The sequence below is a fragment of the Arachis ipaensis genome, chromosome B3 (genome assembly GCF_059453495.1).
Source record: "Arachis ipaensis isolate K30076 ecotype BB chromosome B3, ASM5945349v1, whole genome shotgun sequence".
In the NCBI taxonomy this organism is placed as follows: domain Eukaryota; kingdom Viridiplantae; phylum Streptophyta; class Magnoliopsida; order Fabales; family Fabaceae; genus Arachis; species Arachis ipaensis.
In genome coordinates, this window is record NC_142438.1 from 127,849,668 (window position 1) to 127,876,183 (window position 26,516).

The 26,516-nt window shown below is 35.3% G+C and overlaps 2 protein-coding genes across 2 annotated transcripts in view; both read left to right on the forward strand.

Moving 5' to 3' along the window:
- Positions 1-26,516, forward strand: part of LOC107631143 (RNA cytidine acetyltransferase 1) — a 568,507-nt gene that overhangs the window by 233,182 nt on the left and 308,809 nt on the right. The gene's annotated exons all lie outside the window — the stretch shown is intronic.
- On the forward strand, positions 10,407-14,529 carry NST-K1 (nucleotide sugar transporter-KT 1). Its single transcript, XM_016334500.3, has 6 exons — positions 10,407-10,847; positions 11,436-11,677; positions 12,483-12,667; positions 12,770-12,970; positions 13,300-13,461; positions 13,878-14,529. Exons 2-6 carry the CDS (start codon positions 11,548-11,550, stop codon positions 14,208-14,210), a joined length of 1,011 nt encoding a protein of 336 aa, XP_016189986.1. The 5' UTR covers positions 10,407-10,847; positions 11,436-11,547; the 3' UTR covers positions 14,211-14,529.

Genomic DNA, 26,516 nt, shown 5'->3' on the forward strand with positions numbered 1-26,516 from the left:
CTTTTTATTTCTTTTAAAACAGTCTACATATGCAACAATTGAACGGTTACTTTCACAGCTCCTAAGTTGGGCTTTTAACTGCTTATTTTCTTCAACAAGATCACAAGCAGTTTCGGCCTCCTTTAGCTTTTCTTTGAGAAATCCATTTTTTGCTTTAAGAATGATGATTTGTTGTTCAAGTTCTTGATTATCCAGTAAAAAGCATCTTATTTTTTCAGAAAGATGATCTATCATAAGATGAAGAGATTCAGTGTTAGGGTTAGGAATGATAACCTGTTCAACATGGTCAGCCATAAGACATGGTTGAGACATGGTTTCGGTTTCTTCATCATCTTCTTAATCATTTTCTAGATCTTCCCATGATGCCATCAGTCCTTTTTTCTTTCTTTTCTTCGGCTTTTCTTCCTTCTTCAACTTAGGGCAGTTGGACTTGAAATGGCCTGTTTCCTTACAGTTATAGCATGTCACCTTGCTGAGATCTTTCCTTTGTTTCCTTGAATTGCCTCATTTGCCTCTCTCCTTGAGCTTCACCATTTTTCTGAATTTTTTGGCAAACAACACAAATTCATTTTTAGAATCACTGGATTCATCATCCAGGGGGTTAGTCACATATGTAAAAGCAATTCCTTTCTTTTTTGAATCTTTTTTCAAATATGTGTTTTCAAAAGCAAGAAGATTTCCTCTCAAGTCATCATATGTCATGGAATCAAGACCACTACTCTCAGAGATTATTAATGCTTTTGTTTCTCACTCTTTTGTGAGACATCTTAACACTCTTCTCACTAGCACAGATTCAGGATACTTGATTCCCATAGCATCCAAGCCGACAATGATGGTGTTGAAGCACTCAAACAGTTCATCAATGGATTCTCCTTCCTTCATTGCAAACATTTCATACTCTCTGTTTAACATATCTATCCTGGTCTTTTTTACAATGGTGGTTCCTTCATGAGTAACTAGGAGTTTGTCCCAGATTTTCTTTGCCGTTGTGCATCGTGATACACGTCGGTACTCCTCGAAGCTAATAGCACAGTTGAGTAAGTTGATGGCCTTGGCATTGAGTTCAACCTTCTTTCTGTCTTCGTCGGTCCAGCTTGCTTCTGGTTTAAGAGAGACAACTCCTTCAGCACTTGTGATGGTTGGATATTGAGGACCTTCCAGGATAATCTTCCAAAGTCTGTAATCCACTGCTTGCACAAAGATCTTCATTCTCTCCTTCCAATAGGTGTAGTTTTTCCCATTGAAAAGAGGAGGTCTGTTGCTTGATTGTCCTTCAGTCAGGTTATAGAACACCAGATTTGAGCCACTGTTTTTTGCCATCTGGATCTTTTCTCCAAGCTGCAAAGCTTGATCTCTTTGAGACCAAGCTCTTATACTAATTGATGGTTATTAGTGGCTAAGAGAAGGGGGGGTTGAATCTTAGCCCCCTTTTTACTTGACAACACTTGCTAGCCTTTGAAACCACTTCTGGAAACTTTTTGTTTTTTTATCTCGTAACCAACCACAAGACTTTTTCTTTTGTCTCGTACCCAGCCACGAGACTTTTCTTTTTGTCTCGTCGGTCAGCACGAGATATTTTTGGTTTTATCTCATGTACAGCAGAAACAGAAATAGATTAGAAGAGAGAGAAAATTATACCCAGATATATCCTGGTTCAGCTGCTAAGTGCAGTGCAGCCTACATCCAGTCTCCATCACAACAATGATGGAATTTCACTATAATCCTTCTTGATTACAAACACCAATTCTCCCTAGGAACTACCCTTCCTATCTGGGACAAGTCCAGAATCTAAACCCCAATCCTGAACTTGACTTGGTCACTGCCAAGCTTTCAACTGTACAGTGCTAACCCAACTTACAAGGGAATTCCCACAGAATCATGAAACACAACACAGATGAGCAAAAGAACTCTAAGAACATCTATGGCTTTTTCTTTTAATTTTGCACTCTCTGCCTTTTTCTGCTCTATGGCTTTTTCATACAAACCTCACTGTTTGCCTTTGTCCATGAGACTCAAGACATGACAAAATTAAACAGAAAAATACAAAATGAAGAACATTGAAGGAGAAAAAATTCTGTTAGCTTGGGAAGCTATAGGAATTCTGTGCTCACTCTTTTCTTTTTCTTGAATCAAACCCTGACTGTTCACCCTTACTTATAGGGAGAAGCCTCCAAGGTTGAAAACCAAACAAACCAAGCCAATCTTCTTCTTCTTCAAACAGAACCGGTTCGGCCAGAGAGAGAGAAGAGATAACCTATGCAAAACCCAACATGCAATTACCTCTAGTTCTTCCTTGGTCACCAATCTTCATCAATCTGAGCCCTTCATCCTTGTCTTGCTCTCCAAGATGAACTTCTGGCCCTTGATGCTTCATGATGATGATAGCTTCATCTGCTCCAATCTTTGCCTCCTCCATCACGTAGCCACTGTAGCTACCTCCTGTGATGGTTGAGCAGAATCAGAGACAAGCCATCCCTCCAAGGATCTTCTTCTCTGACCAAAATCTTCTCTTTCATTTTTGGTATGGAGAAGCCAAGATCTCTTTACAAAATCTTACTACAAGTGAATGAGAATCTTAGCCACAACATACTTTTAGTTTTCTTTTTCTTGCCATCATTGTGATGGTCTTGTTACTTGCATCTTCATTTCTTCGGTGTCTAGCCATAGCCTCCATGCTTTCTCTGTAATGATATGACCGAAGGTAGAAGAGAGAGTAGAGAGAGAAAAAAGAAAATATTCAATAGATTTGAGCAACAATTAATGTAACAAAGAGAGAGAACAAAAGTAAACTCAAGTTTCCCACTTCCCTTTGCTGAGTAGCGTGTAGAGTCATTAAAGCTATCAAATCAATTTTTCTCTCTCATTTATATTTCTAATGCTAGCAAATTAAATTTTGAAATCCATCCCACAATAAGAAATGGAATCCGTTGGAAGCATGAAGCCAATTTGCTTTCTTTCTTATTTTGGTTTCAGATCAAGCATTGGAGTATCCAACCAAGATTTGAGTTGGGCTAATGATAATGTGAATTGAATCAAGCCCATCCATAAATAATAACTCAGCCACACTTCTTTGTTTATTTGTATCAAAGTTAATAATAAAGTCAATTGGGCTTAATTCACAAATTCTGGCCCAACTAACACAACCATGATTTCAGCCATATAAATTTAATACCAAGGCTGAGTATATGAATTGTGCTAGCCAATATTTTTTGGCCCAACACTAAAATCTGCATTGCAAAAATATTTAAATTAGCATATATGAATTAACATCAAGTTAATAATTTTGTAATTAATCATATTAATAATATCTGATCATCATTATATTAAATTAGAGTTTTTCAAACTCATCAAGAATCAATAAAGTTCTTAATTTAACACTGTGTGCTTGAATTGTTCAGAGTACTGTGAGAAGTATGCTAAAGCTGAAGATGTAGGAGCTGCACCAGAAGAGAAATCAAGTGATGATGAGGAAATAAGTGAAGATCAATATGATTCAAATGATGAACAGGTTGCTGGTAAAGCATATCCTTAGCTGCTTCAAGTGATGAACTTGGAATTGTGGTCAAAGGGGGAAATGCCCCTTATTATTGTTCAGTTTTATGTCAATGTAAATAATGTACCATTGATTTCCTGATGCAATCTTAATTTCTTGTTGTGGCTCTTTCAAATTGATGCATTGTGCTTTTTAGCTTAGCATGGTACTACCATAATATGCACAAATACTCTTCGTGTAACTCATTTAATGCAATGTTCACAACTATTCATGTTTTGATCTTTGAAACTTGGGCACGGATTCGGTACACGGGAGGAGTTTGTGCACCGAAATGCCAAAAAGCTGTTTGGCACACCAATAAACCAAAAAGTATCAAAATTAAAATGTATGTTTTTATGGGATCTTTTTTACAATTACACATAAAATATGGGTAACTACTTTTAATTTTTTTAAACAAATATATTTCACTTAATTGTTAAAAGTCGCTTCTTCTTCCAGGTTCTCTTCCTCCCCTTTCTTTGCCGTCGCAGCGCACTGCCCCTTCCATTATCTCCACCGCTAACAACGACTCAAACCTTCCCACCGCCTCTTTTACTCGCTCCTTTGTCGCGCTACCAACTCCTTCTCTTCCCCATTCAGCTATGGTGGCATCAGTACCGTCTTCTCCGGTACACCTAAAGTTCACTGCTCACACTCCGCGAGATGCCTATATCTTTATGCTCAACAGTGGGATCCACTTCCATAGCATAGAGATTGGTGAAGTCATTGACTAAAATTGAAGTCTTTGTGAATCGTTGTTGAAAAGCATCGCTGAGATTGTGAGTTGGGTTGGTGGAAATGATGAGAACAGAGTCGTTAACAGTATCGAGAAGAATCGAGAGTATTGAGTTGCATGTGACTTTGCCCATGCCACTTTTGCCACCAACAAAGACCCATTTGCTGATCCACCATGGCCACACTGCTCCTATTTCTCTCCACTGCGTTTTTGAATAGTCTGTTAAAGCCAAAAACAAGATTTGGCGTTTTTGAATAATTAATTAATTTTTATGACAACTATAATTAATAAAATTAATTTAGTAATTATTAATTTTTCATATCATATTATTATAATTAATAAAATTATTTTAAAAATTTACTAATTTATCAAATTATATTACTATAATTAATAAAATTATCAAAAATATAAGTAATTTCCTAAATCAAATTGCTATAGATTATAAAGTTATTTTAAAAACATTACTAATTTTACATAATTATTTTTTGTATTATTTAACTATAATTAATAAAATTAATGTAATAAATCACTAATTTTCAATATATATATATATAATCAAATTATTCTAAAAATTACTAATTTAGGTTTTAAGGTTTAAAATTTAGGTTTAAAATTTAGGTTTAAGATTCAGGTTTTAGAGTTTATAATTTTTTTTCTACTTATTTTTTATATATATTTATTCTATTATTTGAACTTTAAAACTTTTTAGGTATATTTTTTTTTCATTTTTGATTTATTTACCAAACCAGCAGTAACACCTATTAATTTAATAAAAATTAATCTAAAAAATACTAATTTTTATAGCATATTACTATACTTTAAATAATTAATAAATTTTTATAGCATATTACTATAATTAATAAAATTAATCTAACAATTATTAATTTCTCATATCATATTATTATGATTAATAAAATTACTTTAAAATTATAGTAATTTCTCATATTATATTACTATAGTTAATAAAACTACTAAAAAGATAATTAATTTCATACATCATATTACCATAACCTATAAAGTTACTCTAAAAAATTACTAATTTCACATAACATCTTACTATATAATAAATAAAATTATTCTCCATAACATTTAACTATAATTAATAAAGCTAATGTAACGAATCACTAATTTTCAATATATATATATATATATAATAAATCAAGTTACTTTATAAATTACTAATTTAGAGTTTAGGATTTAAGATTTAGGGTTTAGAATTTTCTTTTCTTCTTCTTATCATCGATATATTCCATTCTATTATTTGAATCCTAAAACTTTCTACATATATTTTCTTTTTCTTTTCAATTTATTTCCCAAATCAGCAATAATACTTATCAATTATTTAATAAAATTAATCTAAAATTACTAATTTCATACTCTATATAATTAATAACTTTTCATGATATATTATTATAATTAATAAAATTAATTTAACATAATAATTAATTTCTCATATCATATTAACATAATTAATAAGATTATTTTAAAATTTTTTAATTTCTTAGATTATATTATTATAACTAATAAAATTACTAAAAAAATAACTAATTTCCTAAATCATATTACTGAAATCTATAAAATTATTCTAAAAAATTGCTAATTTCATATAACATCTTACTGTAATTAATAAAATTATTCTCTATGTTATTTAATTATAGTTAATAAAATCAATATAACAAAATTACTAATTTCTAATATTTATATATAATTAATCAAATTATTCTCAAAATTAAGATTCGGGGTTTATGAGGTCTTTATATTGTGTAACATGGGACTTCTTCTTCTTATGTGTTATGTTCTTGAATTCTTTTGTATATACTCTGCATTCTCTATATACTCTCTGTCTATACTAATTTTTATAGTATCTTACTATAATTAATACTCTATCTAATTAATATTTTTCATAACATATTACTATAGTTAATATAATTAATTTAATAAAATTAATTTAATAAAATTATTAATTTCTCATATTATATTAATATAATTAATAAAATTATTTTAAAAATTTACTAATTATTTCTCAGATCATATTACTTTAATTAATAAAATTACTAAAAAATAACTAATTTCCTAAATTATATTACTATAATACATAAAGTTATTCTAAAAAATTACTAATTTTACATTACATCTTACTATAATTAATAAAATTATTCTCGATGTCATTTAACTATAATTAATAAAATTTACGTAACAAAATCACTAATTTTTAATATATATATTACTATAATTTATTAAGTTACTCAAAATATTATTAATTTCTCAAAACATTTTACCTTCAAAAAAAGATATATTTTATATATATCTAAATATTACTCTTATTTTATATATAAAAATATCACTTTTTTTTTGTCTTTCTCTTATTTGATTTTATAAAAAAATAAAATAATTTTTAAAAATTATTAAAAAAATTTTAATTGATAAAATTAAAATATTATATCAATATTTATAAAAATTTTCAAATATTAGTTTGACTATAACAAAATATATTTATCTCTAAAAAAATAAAACACTAAGTGATTTGGCTTTTGGAATTGGAATTTGACATTTTAGAGTTTAGGGTTAAATTTTTTATCTTATTAACGAATAAAAATTTTAAAAATACATCTCAAACTCGCAACCTCTTAGGTGATAATGAAAAACTATACCAATTGAGTCATAGTTCATTGGCTACTCTTTTTTTTTTTTTTCTTAACTTTTTTGTTTTAATAAACCAAATAAAATACAAATATTCTAAGTTAAAAATAGCCAAAGTTCATATGTGGAATAATATGAATATGGTTATTTTAATAAAATTAATAACAAAATTACTAATTTTTAATATATATATATATATATATATATAATATTAATCAAATTACTCTAAAAATTACTCATTTAGAGTTTAAAATTCAGAATTTGAGATCTTTATTTATGTAATATGAGACTTCTTTTCATTCGTGTTATCTTCTTGAATTTTTTTGTGTGTGTTTTCTCTGTATTCTCTATATACTTTCTATCTATACAAACTTTTATAGTATCTTGCTATAATTAATATTCTATATAATTAATAATTTTTCATAACATATTACTATAGTTAATAAAATTATTTTAACATAATTATTAATTTCTTATATCATATTAATATGATTAATAAAATTACTTTAAAAATTTACTAATTTCTCAGATGTTATTACTATAATTTATAAAATTAATCTAAAAAACTACTAATTTCATATGGCATCTTGCTATAATAAATAAAATTAACGTATCAAAATCACTAATTTTCAATATATATTACTATAATTAATTAAGTTATTCAAAATATTACTAATTTCCAGAATATCTTACTTTAAAAAAGATTGAATTGAATTATTTAACTCATAATAATTGGTTTAGAATATAGTAATTTAAAATGTAAAATTCATTTATTGTTTATTTTTCTTTTCATCAAATGTTCCTTTCTTCTCAAAACTCCAACAAATAATGACCAATAAATAAATCTAACCAACTTTGTTTTTTCGCTTTTTGTTTAACAAAAAAAAAATTGTAAATGGTAATAATCCAACAAATCAAACACAACTATTCATCATAAATTCTAAGCGATTCATTGATTTTACAATTTTGCAAAGGAATTAAAAGGAAGATCTTGTTGTGAAACTCGCGTTCTCCTTGTTGCAAGATTGTTGTGGGGTCCAAAACTTCACCGAGTTCTCGCTGGAGGAGGGAGGATGCTGGAGAAGAGTTGATGGTGCGGCGAAAGAGTGAGTAGAAGAGACAATGGGGAGGTTTGGAGTCGTTGCCGGCGGTGAAAATAGTGGAAGGCGCAGTGTGCTTGCAACAGCGGAGGAAGAGGAGGAAGCTAAGAGAACGACGAAGAGGAGAAAGGCATTTGTCCTATGTACACACGACAGCATCTCCCTCCTAATCTCATCCCTACCATAATGTAATCCTCTTTGTCGGGGCATCTGCTCCATAGTTGCTGTCGAGGTGTTACTGTACACCTGAAGTATTGTCCTCTTGCGGGTGTTGGGGATGCTGTCATCGGAGGTAAAGGACGTGTTGGTGAGGAGGGGTCGTGCGCGTTGGCAACGAGGATATTGGCCAGGAAGCCATCCTCCCCACACGCTGTGCTGTCATCGGAGGTGAAATCCCATCCTCTTCCACTCTGGCTTAATGGTGCTCCTCACTCTGGCGTTTAACGATGTGCAAAATAATACAACAAAAATGTCTTACCTAACAAAATTTTATCAATTTTAAATTAATTTAAATATTTGATTTTTTTTAATTTTTTGATATAATACCACAAAATATTTTAAATTTAACAATAATAACCATCATAAAACTAATATTTATAAAGTTACCCCACTGACACAAAAGTAGACTAAAGTATTACTAGCCAATCATATGAAAGTAGATTCAGACAAATTTCTACCGTTAGATTAAAAAGCATATATAATCCAATGACTCCTTATCAACAGGCACACCGGTCAGTCAAAGTTAAATGTTATGCACATTGGTAAGCCAAACACACACGGCGCATGGAATCCATGCCCTTGAAACTTGTAGAAAAGTTTTCAAACAAATTGATTGACAATTGTTGTTTCTTGACCAGTGACTTAGTCATTATCTAAATTTTACACTTATCTATGAATTTTGTAAGATTTTATTACGAAAATTAAAAAAAAAAAACAACAGAACCTGAATAAATTTATAGCCATGCTTTAAAAGCGTAGCCATATTGTACCACAGTCATCAACAGCTACGCTTAAAAAATGTAGCGATATCTCTTGCTATTGACACGCTTTAAAAGCGTAGCGATATCTGTAGCTATTGGTACGCTTTAAAAGCGTAGCATTATCTCTTGCTGTTGACACACTTTAAAAGCGTAGCCATATCTCTAGCTGTTGGCACGCTTTAAAAGCATAGCCATATCCTAGCTATTGGCACGCTTTAAAAGCGTAGCCATATCTCTCACATATGGCCACGCTTAAAAGCGTGGCGACAAAAAAAGCGTGGTGGTAGGTTACCAAAAGCGTGGCGATAGAGCAACCGACACCCTTGCAGTTGTGACCCTTTCAAAAGCGTGCCAGTAGCTCAAAAAGCATGGTGAAAAGCTATCGCTACACTTTTTTTGACTTTTCGCTACGCTTTAAAAGCGTAGCAAAAAGCTTGTTTTCTTGTAGTGTATGTTATAATTCGACTATAAACACTATAGATCGATTATCAATAATAAGTACCAAAGCAAATCTTAATGCCCTAATATGCTATTATTTTTTATTTAAGTAAAATACTCGAAGAGTATAACCGTTGATACTTGATACCTCGTCCCAAATATAAAAGAGAGGTAAAAAATTGTCTTTGATATACAGATATACAGAGTTTATTATTCACTCCTTAACTTGAGTGTTAGAGTACTTTTTGCAGATATCTATCCCCTTTGTTCTCTTAGTTGCGAGTATAACTTGCCTCGACAAAAAACTTGCAGATACTCGCCTGAGAATAGACTATATCGCAGTCACCCTTTATAAAAACAATATTAATAAATTTTTTATTAAATTTAGTTACCAAAATAATTTGGTTATATAACATCACTGTTTATATTTTACACAAAATAATTTTGTTTGATTTGCGAATATATATTAATATCATGATGGAAAAAAATTTTATTGGAAAAATTGGTCATACTATAATGTAATATTCCAAACTCAAATAAAATATTTTTAAACATAAATATTTCACGAATATAGTTAAAAAAAAAAAACAAAAATGGTGAGATTAACATGATGATTGTTGCATTCTAACTTTTGTTTAACCTGTCCGAAAATTTCTACGCAACCATTATAAAAAAGGGTCACTAGATTGGAGAAAAGAACAAAATAGAGAGAGAAGCATCCAAGTATAGAACAATTTATCGTTACTCATCACAGCCACATGGACAAGAAATGCAGAGTATGGGAAAGAAAATGACCCGAAAACCGACCCTTAATTGCACAACATAACCTTGCACCAAAACCGAGAAAAAGAGAAATTAGATCTCACTTCGATTTCGATTAAAACCCAATAACTCATCGCCAGCAAGCAACAGTTAATCACCACGTTCACTCACTCCCACATTCTCGTTAAATTTAAGGTAACTAAAACTAACACAACACACAATAAATATCTAATAGTACCAGTAATAAACTAATAATTCCAAATCTCATGGAACAAACTTAAATTATAATAATTAATATTATGGTGCGAAATTGAAAATTTCAGCTTTTACTTTTCGGCCAGAAGCGTGTGTAATGTTTAGTGGCGTGGAAATTGACTGGTCTGGTTGATGACATTCCGTTTAATAAGTTTCTTGTTATTTTGTGCTTCTTTTTTCTGCTTTCTCCCCAAACCTTGGTCAGATCCGCGAATCCATCTCTACAAAAGCACAACGAACAACGCTCTTTCCATTCAGACATTACTACAAACACATACCGAGCTATTCTATGCTCTCTCTCTTTCTCTTTAATTCCTTCTGTTAATCAGCTTTGTTGACTCTTCTTCTTCAGTTCTTCGCTCGCATTACCGCACGCTTCCCTATTTGTTTATTTCTCCCATAAGGTGCTTATCTACGTCGTCGTTTTAGTCAACTATGAGTCTACGGGCTTCTTTATAAATTTTGATTACTGATTCTGTGGTTTCTTGATCTTGCTTCATTGGTTACGTATCGCAGATCCGTGTTTGGTATTCAGTTATAGAGTTACTCTTCTTTTTTCATTTTTACTGCTGTTGTTTTTATTGTTTGTTTATGCGTTGAGGACAAATTGCAGTTTCATATCTGCTTAGGTTAGCAAAAATGGATCTTATTTTGCTTTGATTTTAATTTTGCCATTTTTAAATAAAAAGCCGAATACCATGTTTTGAGTTTGAGGATGTTGGATTGAATCGTTAAATTCAATGTTCGTGTCTTGTTTCGGACATTGTAACCTCCTCCTGTCTCTTCTTTTGGTTTTATTTTACCCGTAAGAAACCCAGAAAATCAGTGAATTTTTAACTTATTCCGGACCTGTTTTCCTGGGCAATGAAATTTAGACATAGATTTATTTGTTTCTCATCTGGATCAATATCAAATCTGTGGACTGTGCCAAAAAGAGAAAGAAAAGAATTAACTAGTGGTTTTTCTGATAACTTTTTACCTTTTCCACGCAGATAAATCCACTGGATTTGGAAACTAGTGATACATTGTGAACTCACTGAAAGTGTGGAAAGAATCCAGTCATAAGTCTTAATAGTTAACACTAGATACTGTGGTTCAAGCAACATGTCTACAGCAACCAAGGGTGATAGGAAGGCCACCCTTGACGCAGCATCATGGATGTTCAATGTGGTATCATCTGTGGGAATCATCATTGTGAATAAAGCTCTCATGGCTAACTATGGTTTCAGTTTTGGTATAGCCTCATCATCACTATCTTTTTTTCCTTATTTCATTCATTTTGCCTTCCACACCTAACTTCATTATATGCTTTTATTGCTCATGCCACATGCCTAGTAAAGCGTATTCCTAGTAGATCGGAATTAGGTGTTTAGTAGATCTTTTTTATGCTAATGTTTTGCAATCCTTACTTTAATAATAATAATAATAATAATAATAATAATAATAATATTATTATTATTATTATTATTATTATTATTATTATTATTATTATTTCCTGTATCTTTTGAATTTATTATAAATTCATAAACAGACCTGTTATGATATTCACCTAAATTAATGTTGTAATGCTAGGTAGACAAAAAAAACAGTCAGAACTTGCTTTATTTAGCATTAATTAATTATTGCAACAATTAATGAATGCTAAATAAGGTAAGTTATGGCTGTTTTTGGCTGATTTTCTTTAGTTATCAAACATTTTCATTAATGTTGTATTCAACAACCACCAGTTCTTCTGAATTTCAGAAGATCTGGGAAGAACAGACCCCAGCCTTTTCCTTTTATGATCCAACAAATTTGTGGTAGGGCTCAAGAGAAAGGCATTCATAGTTTGCATGGTTTTGTTATTAAGGCTGATATGTATTATTGTTTAAATGTTTGTCTATGTCTTACAACTGCAGCAGCCAAGTGCTGAGAATAGTGCTAGATGGTTAAATAAAAATCTTGGTATTAACACTGACCAAATAAGAATGTAATTTATGTTTTCTCTACTCCAGTCCTGACATTGTATATTATTGTCATATAATGGTTCTATTATGCAGCTACGACCTTAACTGGCCTCCATTTTATCACAACCACCTTGCTGACTTCCATTCTTAAGGGGATGGGATATATCCAGAGTACTCAACTTCCAATTTCTGATCTCATCAAGTTTGTGTTATTTGCTAATTTTTCCATTGTCGGAATGAATGTGAGTTTAATGTGGAACTCTGTTGGTTTCTATCAGGTAACTTTGTGCATTTGGTAAAAACGTATTACTTTTTTTACTCTATGCTATGGTAAAGGTAAGTATTTATGATGGCCTGTTCTTTGAAAATGATATTTTCAGATCGCTAAGTTGAGTATGATTCCAGTATCTTGTTTGCTGGAAGTTGTCTTTGACGATGTGCGATATTCAAGGGACACAAAGCTAAGCATTTGTTTGGTACTCCTTGGTGTTGGTGTCTGTACTGTCACTGATGTGAGCGTCAATATGAAGGGCTTAATAGCTGCTGTGGTGGCAGTCTGGAGCACCGCACTTCAGCAGTATGTAAGTAACATATTAACACTATCAAATGCTGAATCTCAATTGGGAGAAAGAAAATGATGAAATTTGAATTTCTTGTCATCAAGGTGGTTAAAAAATTGGTGAATTTGCACTTTTAGTTGCACAATGCTTGTTGTTGACATTCATGTATGCACAAATTAATGAGACCTAGAACTGAAAAAGAAAGAAAAAAAAAAAAGAAAAGAAAAAGTGTTTGCAGCATTTGTTCTTCTTAAACTTGAGTTTATGTTGATTTATATTCTTCCGCTTATTTCATTTGGTTTTCTTGATGTTGATCTTGTTGAGCTTATAGTTAGTTCTATTTTGTGTAGTATGTGCATTTTCTACAGAGGAAGTACTCTCTTGGATCGTTTAATTTGTTGGGCCATACTGCACCGGCACAGGCCGCAAGTTTACTGTTAGCAGGTCCCTTTGTGGACTATTGGTTGACAAACAAACGAGTTGATGCTTTCAACTATGGTCTGGCGTCTACTGTAAGTTTCTCTCAGTTTATTTGTATGACCATGGTTTAATCTTGATGAATTTGTAATGCAGAGAAAGTTCAAACCAAAGGTTTACAAGTAATATCTAGTTTGTCCAAGTAGAGGCATGAGATAAGCTCTGAAATAAAACTGTGTTGTGAAATAAAACTCCTGTGCACATTTTTCTACTCTTTTTCTAAAATGTTCAGAACTGAAAAGGCTGATCCTGAAACTGTCAATTATTCTTTCTTATGTAGCTTGCTTGCTCTATAATCGGGACATTTTTCTATTCCTTTAAATTCTAATACATGCTTAGTATGACTTCAAAAAATTCCCTCATAAATCTCTGGAGGAGAGTCTATGCTTTTAAATTGCCTGCGTTATACTTTCTGCCATAATACTAAAATTGATCTGCTGTGTGCCTGCAGCTGTTCATCGTTCTGTCTTGCACTATCGCGGTAGGAGTAAACCTTAGTCAGTTCATCTGCATTGGCCGGTTTACTGCCGTAACATTCCAAGTCCTTGGCCATATGAAGACTATTCTAGTTCTTATCTTGGGATTTGTTTTCTTTGGAAAAGAAGGCCTCAATCTACATGTAGTTATAGGCATGCTCATTGCCATAGTTGGAATGATCTGGTACGGCAATGCATCTTCACAGCCAGGAGGGAAAGAGCGCCGCAGTCATTCCCTTCCTACCACTACCAAAACACAAGATTATAGTGCAGTTCCAGTATCATCTGAACCTGATGAAGAGGCATAGAAATTTTAGTGCATGTTCAAGAAAAGAGATAAATGTGGGGGTGTAACGTTTTGGTGGTGTTCATGGCAGGTGCTCTTTGTGTCAACTGATTCATTTTTCTTTTCATCTAGAAGGGATTTATTTTGTTATTGATAGAATCATGCACAATCATATATCTCTGGTTTTTTGTGTACTTAACTATAGTGGAAGCTAAGGACACATTGAACGGGTTCATTTGCGAAATAATGTTCATTTTTTCCAGCATAGAAGTTGGTAAACTGTACTTTTAATACTGGATTCACAAAAAACGCAATCCTTAATTCCTTATTCACTTTTCAAACGGATTGCCATTGTTTGTTCTGGCCTATATCATGAAAAAGTTTCATTTTAATTTATTACATTACATATAGTTAATATCCCTATTTAGCTATTATTCGGATATGAAGCTTGGAGGCTTGGACTATCTTCTGTGTTTAAGCTTTAAATTAATAGTCAACGGAAGAATATTCCTAACAAAGTATATATTCTATATTTCTATTACACCGTCCAACAAATTAAAAAAAAAAAAATCATTACAATGTCTGAATGGCAAGTGACACGTGTTATATTACCGATCCATAATAAGCGCCTAAGTCATTTCACGTAACTGTAAAGTAAGATAGATAAAGAGTAACAGACTGCTGAATGACCACGTAATCTTGAATAATGAAGTCCTTTTCATTACTAATTTAATTTTTTCAGTCTGATCAGCATGGGCAGCAGAATACTTTCGAGTTACGTTCTTCAGAAAGAAAAGGCAAATCATCATTTTTAAATTTAATACATGAGGTATCAATGCTCAATGCAGGACAAGCTTTATGTTATGAATTATGGATGGTTTGTTTCTGCAGGACAAGTCAACAGGCTAATAATGCATTCTTGCGAAGAATAATTAAAAAAAAGGAACCCAAAATTGATATTTATAGCACCTGCATCTGTCCTAACTAGAAGCAAACAAAAGTATTTTGTAACTGGCCATATTATTTGAACCCGTGGAAATGATGAGTTGAAAAAATAGTAATGATTAACTGTAAAAAAGTGTCGGGGGTTAGTCCGCTTTAACTAGGTTTGGTTTTTGCTTCTTGCATGTAAGACTATTTTTAGTAGGAAATTTATCCCAGTCTGTTTATGATCCACCTATCATAAAAAGTAATTTCACATCAATTTTTGTGTCATAAACAGTAAATAGAAATTCAAAGTATTTTTCTTTTCTTCATTAAGAGGAACTAACTTTAATCCCTGTTGTGGTCCTACTTAATTAATTAATTAAAATAATTAAAATTAATGTAGTTATTATTTTGTTTACTATTAAAATTTATAAATTCAAAAATAATTCACTATTAAAAATATTAAGATTCAAAAAAAAATTATTTGTAATGTAGTTAGCATTTTAAATTTTATAAATAAAAATAAATAATCCAACCAAAAATTATTTTGTAATGTGTAGAAATTAAATTTCTTTTTTCATGTAAATAAATTTAATTAATTATAATTTAATATAAAAATATAAATAATATTTAATATTAATTTTTTATAATTATTTATATTAATTATAATTTAAATAACTAATATAAATAATTAATATATTTAATTAATATAAATTATTAATTAAATAAAAATATAATTATTTAATATAATTAATTACTATAATTATTAATAAATTAATTATAATTTAATTATTTAATATAATTATTTAATTAATTATAATTTAATTATTTAACAAATTATCATATCTAAAATTACAAAATTATTTAATATAAACATATATGTAATGTAATGTAATATATATATTTTTTAAAATTTTTTTAATAACTTACCACATGGCAAAAGATTATTGGCTATTGAAAGTCCCTCTTTAGAGGAACTCTTGGCCTCGGTCCTAGTGAAAAGACTCTCTCCACTTTTTATTCCAATAGTCTTTATCTCCCCATGTGTCACAAGAGAGTCTCCCTTTACTACCATTGGAGTTGCTCTAATAACTCATTCACAAACTAGAAACTTTTAAACAACTCGTATCTGCGATGGGTTATTTAGTTTTTGACGGTTAAAAAATATCGTAGAAAAAAAATTGTAAAATAATAAAATATACACCTAAAGAAAAGGAAATTTTTGTTTTTTATATATATAATGATATCATTTTTTTTCACAAAATGTCTAAATGATACTCTTTTTTATTTATACAATATTCATTCCCTTTTTATAATTTTAAAATAACATAAATTTAATTTATTTGATGAAATAATCTTATCCGACCGTTACAAATCCAACATCATAACTCGGCATTATCAATCATAACTCGGCAAGTTACGTTATTACTCGACAAATTATGTTATTATTCGGCAGGTTACGTTATAGCTCAGTATCTTACGTTATAGCTAGACTCAACGGATTATGTCCTGAAATCAAAATGTCCAATGTAACGTCATTACCCATAAAAACCTAATCATTGCTCTTCAATTCAGGAGACCAACAGAAATGCAACCGACCTATCTTACTTCACCTATAAAGGTATGATATTCTATCTTAAAGGACACATTGAATTCTCAATACTAACTTAAGCTTAGAAGTACCTTTGCAGGTACACTCCCCTCTTTTTCTTGTTCACACTCTGCTCGAATTGACATCTCCCCAGGCGAAAGGCTCGAACTGCCCCAAAGCTCATAGATCGGCATCGAAGATAACAACTCGGCGCCGATTCCCAACAGCCGAGCTCCCCTCCAGGTATCCATACAAGAACAATTGGTGCCCACCGTGGGGCCGAGAATATAATTTCTTTCTTGTCTCATCGGCTTCAACACCCTCACTCCTAGCCATGGCTGAGCAACTCCCACCTATGCCATCCGAACTTCTTCGGATGGTGACCGAGTTACAACAAGCCAACCAACGCATGGCGGAAGAAAACCAGAGAATGACAAACCAGATTGCCAATATGAATAATGCCCAGAACGAAAATAACAATGACCGACAAGAGCGAACAGAAGAAGCCGAGCATCAGTCCGGACTGACACACGTATCCGAAACTGCTCGGTGTGAAGACGAACAACCTGAACACGATGAAGAAGCTCGGCAAGAGAATGAAAATGACGATCCAGAAAACTCACTCGGACCATTCACGGCCGAAGTGATGAACTTCGTGCTACCTAGAAGGTTCACTCTACCAACCACCCTAGCCCCCTATGATGGGTTAGGTGATCCGAAGAAATACTTCAAAAAGTTCACCTTCATAATGATAGTAAACGGTGCATCTGATAAAGTTTTATGTCATTATTTTCCATCTTACTTAGATGGTTCTGCACTTGATTGGTTTTATTCTTTGCCTGCAGGTTCTATTTCTCATTTTTGAGACCTATCAAAGCCCTTTGAGGAATATTTTGCTGGGTCAGCCATCTATCTGCATGATTCCGATTACTTGAACACAATCAAACAAGGCCAGCATGAAAGCCTCAAAGACTACATGACGTGCTTTACAAAGATAGCAATGAGTATACCAGATCTCCACCCCGAGGTGGAATTGCATGCAATAAAAAGCGGACTCCGACCAGGAAAATTCCAAGAGACCATCGCTGTGGCCAAACCTAAAACTATGGCCGAGTTTCGCGAAAAGGCAAAAGGTCAGATTGACATTGAAGAACTCCGACAAGCTCAGAAAACAGAGAGACCACCATACAGAGACGATGATAAAACACGAGATAGCAAGAAAAACTTCAAACCAACCCCCCGATACGAAACTTATACTCAGTTTAACATCAAGCGTGACGACATAATCAAGGAAATCTTGAATTCAAAGTTGATCAAGCCACCACGAAAAGCCGGCAACTATCCAGATTCAAAGGGTGCAGACAGATCAAAATATTGTACTTTTCATCAAAAGCACGGACACACCACTGACAAGTGTGTCATCGCCAAAGACCTTATAGAGCGGTTAGCATGGCAAGGTCATCTCGATAAGTACATTGGCGGCCATATACAATGGCGTGCACCTCCCCCGGGTGACCAAAGCTCGGCAGCACAGCATGGCCGAGATAAAGATCGACCGAACACCAATCCCCCCGATCAACCAAGACGTATCATTAACTGTATTTCTGGAGGTTTTGCAGGTGGAGGCACCACAAGCTCGGCAAGAAAGCGGTCTTACCGAGCTATGCTTTCAATAGAAGCCATTCAAGATCATCATCAGACACCTCCACACTTTCCTCAAATAACATTCCAAGCCCCCGACTTCAAAACAAACATAACAAACCTAGACAACCCTGTTGTGATCTCCCTCTAGCTCGGTGATCTCATAGTTAAAAAGGTTCTACTGGACCCTGGGAGTAGTGCTGATGTTCTTTTTTACTCAACATTTCAGAAGATGAAGCTAAGCAACAACATCCTCCAATCTTCCACTAGAGACCTGGTAGGTTTCTCGGGTGAGAGGGTCCCCGTTATGGGCTCTGTGTGGTTCCAAACCACACTTGGTGAGGTTCCTTTATCAAAGACTTTAGATATTCAATACTTGGTCGTTGACTATTTTAGTCCTTACAATTTGATACTTGGCCGACCTTTCTTAAATAGGTTTGGCGCCATTGTTTCTATAATTCATCTTTGTGTTAAGTTCCCTTTGCAGGATAATACAATTGTAACTATCCACAATGACGCCTAAGAGGCCAGAGAATGCTACAACAACAGTCTTAAAAGGACTAACCGAAGTATCCAAACTCATGTGCACAACATCAGCAACCAAGACGAGCTACCAGTCCTGGCCGACCTTGATCCCAGGGCAAGAATCCTCGAACGACCAACCCCGACCGAAGACTTGCATAAAATCTATTTTGCAGATAGCTCGGAAAAGTTCACTTATGTGGGATCCACACCAACCTTAGAAGAGACGGCCTTATTCCAAGCATTCCTACGACAAAATGCCAACTTGTTTGCTTGGACCCCAACTGACTTGCCAGGAATTGACCCATCCGTCATATCCCACAAACTGGCATTGGATCCGTCTGTCTGACCTATAGCACAGAAAAAGCGAAACTTTGGCCATGACCGTAAACAAGCCTCTCTAGAAGAAACCAAGAAGCTCATTAAGGAAATTAGGTTCACGACATGGTTGGTGAATGTCATCATGGTGAAAAAGCATAACGATAAATGGCGCATGTGTGTTGATTTCACCGATCTCAACAAAGCATGCCCAAAAGACTCTTATCCCTTACCATCTGTTGATTGTTTAGTTGACAATGCTTCTGGTTATGAAAAACTTAGCTTTATGGATGCATACTCTGGCTACAACCAGATCCAAATGCACCCATCCGATCAAAGTAAGACAGCTTTTATTACTGAATATAGAAACTACTGTTATAAAGTCATGTCATTTGGCCTTAAGAATGCAGGTGCAACATATCAATGCCTAATGGACAAAGTGTTCGCCCAACAGATCGGCAGAAACATTGAGGTCTACGTTGACGATATGGTTGCCAAAACGAAGACCGGAAATAACCACCTTGACGACCTCGCAGAAATCTTCGGTCAAATCCAAAAATACATGCAGTTAAACCCCGATAAATGCGCCTTTGGCGTACAAAGTGGCAAATTCCTCGGCTTCATGCTCACTAGCCGAGGTATTGAAGCAAATCCAAAAAAGTGCCGAGCTGTTTTGGATATGAAGAGCCCACAAACTATCAAAGAAGTCCAACAGCTAACAGGAAGACTTGTTGCACTCTCTAGATTCTTACCTTGACTAGCTTCTAAATCTTTCTGTTTTTTCCAAACTTTAAAAAAGAAAAAGGCATTCCGTTGGACCGATGAATGTGAACAAGTATTCACAACTATCAAAGAAACTCTTTCAATACCACCAATTTTACAAACACCCCTTCAAGGGGAACCACTATTTTTATATTTATCTGTGACTAACTGGGTTGTAAGCTCTGCTCTTATTGCAGAAAGATAGAAGCATCAATTGCCGATCTATTTCACCAGCAAAACACTTCAGAATGCATAACTTCGCTATCCGAGCATTGAGAAGCTAGCTTTGCCTATGGTTTTCTCAGCACAAAGACTTCGTCCATATTTCCAAAGTCATGTCATCCATGTCCGAACAGATCAACCGTTGTGACAAGTCTTTCAAAAACCAGAACTAGCTGGCCGACTAGTAAAATGGTCGGTGGAGCTGTCCGAATTTGATATCAGATACCAAGGCCGATCATCCATCAAATCTCAATTCTTGGCCGATTTCATTGTTGAATTCACAGTCCTAGACGCAATCGAGGATTCACCCGAATGGTCTTTATATATAGATGGCTCCTCTAACCTAAATGGGTGTGGAGCTGGAATCATATTAGATGACGAAAATGGAAATGTCATCGAACAATCACTACACTTTTCCTTCAAGGCAAGTAACAACCAGAGTGAGTATGAAGCTCTTATTGCTGGGCTCAGACTTGTAGCCGATCTCAACATTGCCGGGCTTAAGGTATATTGTGATTCCTTGCTCGTCGTCTAACAGGTAAACAAGCTATACTAGGTAAAGGATCCTTTGTTATCGAAATACCTTGCAATTTTTCAAACACTACTGTCAAAATTTCATAAATGTGACATTGAACATATACCTTGGGAGGACAATAGCTGAGCTGACATCCTATCTAAGCTCGCCAGCACTCAAACAAATAATTCCTCGCTTCATCAATTTACGCTAATTAAACCCAGTATACAATTAACAGAAGTTCTAAGTGTTACGCAGGACACAGACTAGAGAACACCATATATAAACTATCTTCGGACAGAAAACTTGCCGGGCGAAGTTGAAAACATTCGGCACTTTTGTCGGCAAGCTTCGTTTTTTACTATATATAACAATTACCTATATAAACGAGGATTCTCTCGTCCTTTACTAAAATCTCTTTGCAGATCAGAAGCCGATCTTACGCTAGCTGAGGCACACGAAGGTATTTGTGGTACACACCTCGGAGCCTGGAGCCTGTCTTCCAAAATCCTCCGAGCTGGTTTTTATTGGCTGACATTGTAACAAGATTGTAAAACAAAAGTCAAAATCTGTGACAACTGCCAAAAACACAGTTCGATCACACACATCCCAGCAGAACTCCTACACAGTTCCAAGGTAAGTTGGCCGTTCAACCAAAGAGGGCTCGACATCCTCGGTCCCTTCCCCTTAGCGGCCGGCCAGGTAAAATTCTTAATAGTAGCGATTGATTACTTTTCAAAATGGATAGAGGTGCAACCCTTAGCAAAAATCGCCTCACAACAAATGGTTAGCTTTGTATGGAAACATATTATCTGTAGATTTGGCATACCTCGGCACATTATCACTGATAATGGCCGCCAGTTTGTCGATCAAAAATTCATTTCCTTTTTGCAGAACTTAAAAGTTAAACAGCATTTCTCATCGGTAGAACATCCACAAACAAATGGGTTAAAGCAGAATTCGCGAATAAAGTCATCCTACATGCCTTAAGGAAGAAACTCGATGAGGCAAAAGGCCTTTGGGCCGAACTCATTCCAGAGATCATATGGGGATACAATACCACCATCCACTCAACAACAAAGGAAACATCTTTCTGACTGGTGTACGACTCCGTCACAATGATACCTGTGGAGATCTCTCAGGCCTCACTCCGAACTCAAATGGCCGACCATACTACAACAGATAAGGCTCGGCAATCCGAACTAGACCTCCTTGAAGAACTCCGATCTTCAACAGCAATCACTCACCGAGCCATGCAACAATATATAGCTCGGTGATACAATCAGAAACTTCACCCAAGATCCTTTCAAGTAAACAACCTTGTGCTTAGAAGAACCGAACAGGCTAGGAAACCATCAACACATGGCAAGCTAGCAGCTAACTGGGAATGCCTTTTTCGAATTATTGAGGTCATCGGCAACGGAGCCTACCGATTACAAAGTCTAAATGGTAATATTATACCTAACACTTGGAATGTATCATCTTTAAAGTTATACTACAGTTAAAAGTCAGGGACAGACGAGTACTCTTTTTTCTACTGCTAAGATTTTTCCCAAAAACGGGTTTTGCTTGGAGAGGTTTTAATGAGGCTGGCCTACCTGCACCTTTGTAATCAAAGGTCTTTAAATATACATAAGTTTCTTATTTTTAAATCCCTTTTCTCACATTAAGTTACTTTCTTTTCTCAAATTATACTCTTATCATTCCGACCTCTATTCACAATCAAACCTATCAGGGGTTACTGATCAAATAACACTTACCGATCAAACAATAATTGCCGATCAAATACCTATGGCCGACCAAATCGGAAAATTACCGATCGCACGACAATTCTCGATCAAACAACAAATACAAAATCACCGATCAAACAACAATTGTCGCTCATACGATAATTGCAGACCAAATCAGACAAACGAGTCTGTTCATCTATATACAAAGAATCAGTACCGTACAAATACATCCTTCTATTCTTTGCAATTTGGCAAAACAGAAATACAATCATCTATCTTCCCAAATCCCAATTGGTGGATCATTAATCCATCCTCAATATTTAACTAAGGTTCTGTTCCGAGGGTTACCTGAAATTGTAGGTCGATCTCGGATGAGATCTACTGTGGTGGTCGGAGCTGTTGTGTCTGACTTTAGGCAGGATTTTTGTGTAGAATCAGAGTATGAGTTTATACCTGGGTGCTCTAGTGTATTTATAATGGTAAAGAGTGAGATAAGTTAGTTATCTTATCTTATCTTTTAGGGGAACCACCTTTATCTTTCTAGGCTTTGCCGCCTTTAGATTGGGCTGGGTCCCTTCTTTTTGGACCTGCTTAGGCCTTTTATGGCGATTTGGCCGAACTCTTTAAAGGAGAAGTCGGGGCGACCCAACCTGAAGAGGTCGGTCGCTTTGTCTTCAATCAGCTCGGGTCGCATAGCTCAACCTAGGGTATGAACAGTGCCCCTGCTTGAGCTCGCTATTTCCTTTGAGGTCGTGTCTTTTTGGACTTCGACCCCTTTTGGGGAAGTTGTGCTCGAGCATTTTGCCTTTTGTCGATCTCTTGTAGAACTCCTGTTAGGTTAGCTTCTTGCTTTAAAATGCGAAGCGTTTCTTTCTTCCCTTATTTGTAGCGCGCGTTTTTCTTTCCTTGGAAACGTGCGAGGGTTTAATGCCCATTAACTCCTCTTGCCGTTTCCTTCTTTCCCTCTTTTACATTTCATTTTGAATTTCAAAAGACTTGCTTTCAGTTTTTTCTTCTCTTTTCTCCTCACCCTTTGCTTTTGTCATCCACTGAGGTGCTTCGCTCCCTCTGTTTTCTTATGCTCTAGAGCTTTTCTGTCTTCTCAGTTCGAAAGTGTTTCGTTGTTTACAGTTTTTGTTCGTCGCTTCTGTTCGTGCGGTCCTCATCATCTTCTCTGCAGGTTGGTTTTTTGGCGACCGTTCTTTTCTGCATGTATTTTATTGTCGCGTTTTTCACAATGCATTGATTTTTGTTTGGGTTCTGATCAAGGAAAGTTTGAGTTTTCCTGAAAATATTGCATCTTTGTGCCTAATCGTTTGCTGTGATGTGTACCTTTTATGCTTCTGGTAGTTTTTGCTTCCTTAGGGATTTTTTGTCGTCGTTCTTGACTCGTTTCCTCCGTATATGAAAATCTCTTGATTGAACTTGTTTATAGAGAAAGGTTGTAGCTTCAAAGATAAACTGTTGGTAGGAAAGGATTGTAGCTTTTGATGATTTTTTGTGTGGTCTGTGATGATGATGGTCTTTACTGTGTGGGGAAATGCTTCTAATTAATTTGATTGTTCCCCTAGTATCTTTTGTTTGAGAGGTGTTCAGACTTGTTTGAGGGCATAGATTGTTGACTTCCCTTCTCTGTGTTCTTGCCCTGTTGTTGCCTCCAAAGGGTGCCCCTGGACTTTAGTGTGAGTCCTGGGGTTTCCCTTTTACTGCCGTATCTATTGATGTTTTGCTGTTATTATCCGAGTTGTTTCCTTATTTGCCCGAGTTATTTGGTAGTAATCCGATTTTTCTTTTTCTTACTGTAGGAATAGTTGACCTATGTCTTCCCACAAAAATATTGTTGGGATGTCTACTAAGATCCCGGACGGCATGTCTGACTGGCTGGACTCCATAGTTTTAATGTGTGTTACTGTGGCTGACCCTGAGTACTGTGTGCGACTTAGGCGGTTCCATAGGATTTGTAGGGATAGGGATGAGGAGAAAAATTATGAGTTGGTGTCGCTGGACCCTGAGGAGAGGGTTAGTTTTCCTTCCTTGACTCAGGGGGAACGGCCCTTTTTTCTATGCTTATGACTACTTTTTCAATCAGTTGAATATTACCATCCCTTTTACCACCTTCGAGACCGACCTGTTGTGGTCTTGTAATGTAGCCCCTTCTCAACTCCATCCGAACTCATGGGATTTTATAAAAATCTTCCAATTGTTGTGCCAGAAATTGGGTGTCCGACCTAGCCAAACTCTCTTTCTCCATCTTTTTGTGTTGACAAAGCCTAGGGTAGCTAAAAAGAAAGCCTCTTGGATTTCTTTCCGAGCTACTCAAGGAAAGAAAGTGTTTTCAATGTGTGATGGGTCCTTTCGTGACTTCAAGAACTATTACTTTAAGGTCCGAGCTGTTGAGGGAGCTCGGCCCTTCTTTTTGGATGAAAATAACGAACCCACTTTCCCTTTGTCCTGGCAAAAGGATCCAGTAGTGGTTAAGTATTCTTGGGAGAGCTTGAGCGAGTTAGAGCAAGTTTTGTAGGTGTGTTTGAGGAGAACTGGGGAGAACCTCCTCATCTCGAAACGAAGAGATTTCTAGGAGATCCCTCCCTTCTCCGTGCTGAACTGGGTAGTGACTGACTTTTTTTAGCTTTTCTTTTTGTTTGTTAGCTCATTCTTTCTCTCCTTTGTAACCTGCTTTCTTGGCTTTTTTCAGAAATCGTGAAATCTACTGACTCCATGAAGGCCTTTCGAAGGGCGAAGAAAGTGACTACTGCACAAAACTTAAGTGTGAAGACTTCTGGAGAGGGATCTTCCCAACTTCGTCCCAAGAAGCCAACTTCTGACACTTCAGAGCCGATGAAGATCATTCTGACTCCCCAAGTCCGGACTGTTCCCTCTGACCCAATTCGACCATCTTCTGGAGTGACCTCTTTTTCTACTGCTGGCCCTCCTCCGAAAAAGCAAAAAACTGTTGATCCTTATGACTTGAATGCCCCGGATTTTAATGCCGTGGAGTTTGTTGATGAGCAGATAGCTCCTTATGGCCACATTCCTATGGACGATGTGTCCATTCTTCGTCGCCTGAATTTCATCACTAATAATAGTGTTCGGATGGCTCATATGAGTGCGGCTTTGTATCGCACGGTCCAGGGTTCTCCAGTCCATGCGACTAAGGCTTTTGTGGAAGATGCCAGATCTGAAATTGACAGAATTAAAGGTTTGAAGGATGAGCTCGATGCTATGGTGGCAAAATTACAGTTGGATGTAGAGAGGGAGAGGTCCCGAGCTATTGCTGCCAATCTGGCTGAGGAGATGGCGAAAAAGCATAAAGAGAGCTACACCCGTACTTATGGCAAGATGTTGGAGACCAGAGAGAGGCTTGAGTCTGCTCATGCGGATTATGCCGAGTTCCAAGGTCACCTGGTGGGCAGTGTGACTAATGCTTATGAAAACTTGAAGGCCCAAGTCATGGTTCTTGCCCCTGAGCTTGATCTGACTTTATTTAGCCTGGATAATACGGTGGAGGATGGTAAGATCATGTCTGCTCTGGATGACGATGATGAAGGTCCTCCTCCTGTGCCACCAGCCAAGGCTTCTGCAACCTCGACTTCTTCAACTCCTTCCGCTGAGGTCGGCCGTCCCGAGTCTGATCCTGCTGTTCAAATTTTAAACCGGGAGGATGAGACTGTTGACGCGATCCCCATCTCGACCGCTCTTCCTTCTTCAGCCACGGATGCAACTACTGGGGAGAACTTGGACCCTTGATAACCTTCTGTACTGTTATAGTCCGGTTTATAGGCTTTTTGGATTTTGGTTTTTTTGTAATCTTCTAATATGGTAGACTTTCCTGACACTTTTGTTGCTTCTATGCAACTTATTTTGGAAAAACACACACTTTTAAACTCTGAGGTTGCTGTTTAGGTAGCCTTTTGAGTCTTTAGTGTTTTTATTTGCCTGGATATATTTTTCTGATATGTTGTTCATACCTCTACAAACTCTGTGGATTTTGTAGGGGGTTGGTATATATTTTTCTGTCCGACCTCCTTTGGATCATTCTTTTGTCTGTTTGGGCGAAATGATCCTTGGGGTTAACTCGTCAACCAAATTTTTAGTGTTCTT